The sequence below is a fragment of the Wasmannia auropunctata genome, unplaced genomic scaffold (genome assembly GCF_000956235.1).
Source record: "Wasmannia auropunctata unplaced genomic scaffold, wasmannia.A_1.0 LD322038.1, whole genome shotgun sequence".
In the NCBI taxonomy this organism is placed as follows: domain Eukaryota; kingdom Metazoa; phylum Arthropoda; class Insecta; order Hymenoptera; family Formicidae; genus Wasmannia; species Wasmannia auropunctata.
Window position 1 is genome coordinate 1 of NW_012040852.1, and position 624 is coordinate 624.

A 624-nucleotide genomic window follows, 5' to 3' on the forward strand; every position below is an offset into this window, starting at 1 on the left:
CCCGCTTTAATAAGTTAATATCGGAAAGTACATTATCATAATAAATAAAATAATTAAATTCCTCGATACGGATTGATAATATTCGACAAAATTGCTCATCATTATACCTAACCATGCATAATGTCACTGATCGGAAAAAGGGTGACAAGTTACAAGTTGTACCATTAGAAGAAATGTTTGCAGGTATTTTCAAAAATGATTCTTTTTTGTCTAGTTTTATTTATATATATTCTGCAGCAATTTGCAATTATAAAAGTACTTTTTACATAGCATATTGCAATATGGATCCTATATCTCGCCGCATGAATGTCTTGCTCATTCCTCTTTCACAAAGTAACAAGTGGTTGATATCTGCACGTATATTAGATATGGATAAATTAACCACTACAAATACAGGCCTCGCTTTTTTCAAATTTCGTAAACGGGCACTGTCGTACGAAGAATATTTAACTTACTTGAAGGATTTGGCTATGTTATATAATTTAAATTTTGAAGATATGAAATATCGATTGCAAATATCTGGCAAGCCTTCAAACATGCATGATACAAAAACAATGTAAGATATTTGAATATTTCATATTCAAAATTTAACTAATTAAAACAAAAGATACAGTTTTCTATTTT

At 29.2% G+C, this 624-nt stretch overlaps 1 protein-coding gene across 1 annotated transcript; it reads left to right on the top strand.

The window, feature by feature from the left end:
* Positions 1-10: 10 nt before the first annotated feature.
* Positions 11-618, top strand: LOC105460436. The gene is made up of 2 exons (XM_011706880.1): positions 11-183; positions 271-618. Exons 1-2 carry the CDS (start codon positions 114-116, stop codon positions 558-560), a joined length of 360 nt encoding a protein of 119 aa, XP_011705182.1. The 5' UTR covers positions 11-113; the 3' UTR covers positions 561-618.
* The last annotated feature ends 6 nt before the right edge of the window (positions 619-624 follow it).

What these genes read in the sequence shown, in the direction of transcription:
- LOC105460436 (XM_011706880.1), top strand. Translation starts at nt 114, where the DNA reads ATGCATAATGTCACTGATCGGAAAAAGGGTGACAAGTTACAAGTTGTA. An exon ending in ATTAGAAGAAATGTTTGCAG is followed by an intron (nt 184 to 270) that starts GTATTTTCAAAA and finishes CTTTTTACATAG; the next exon opens with CATATTGCAATATGGATCCT.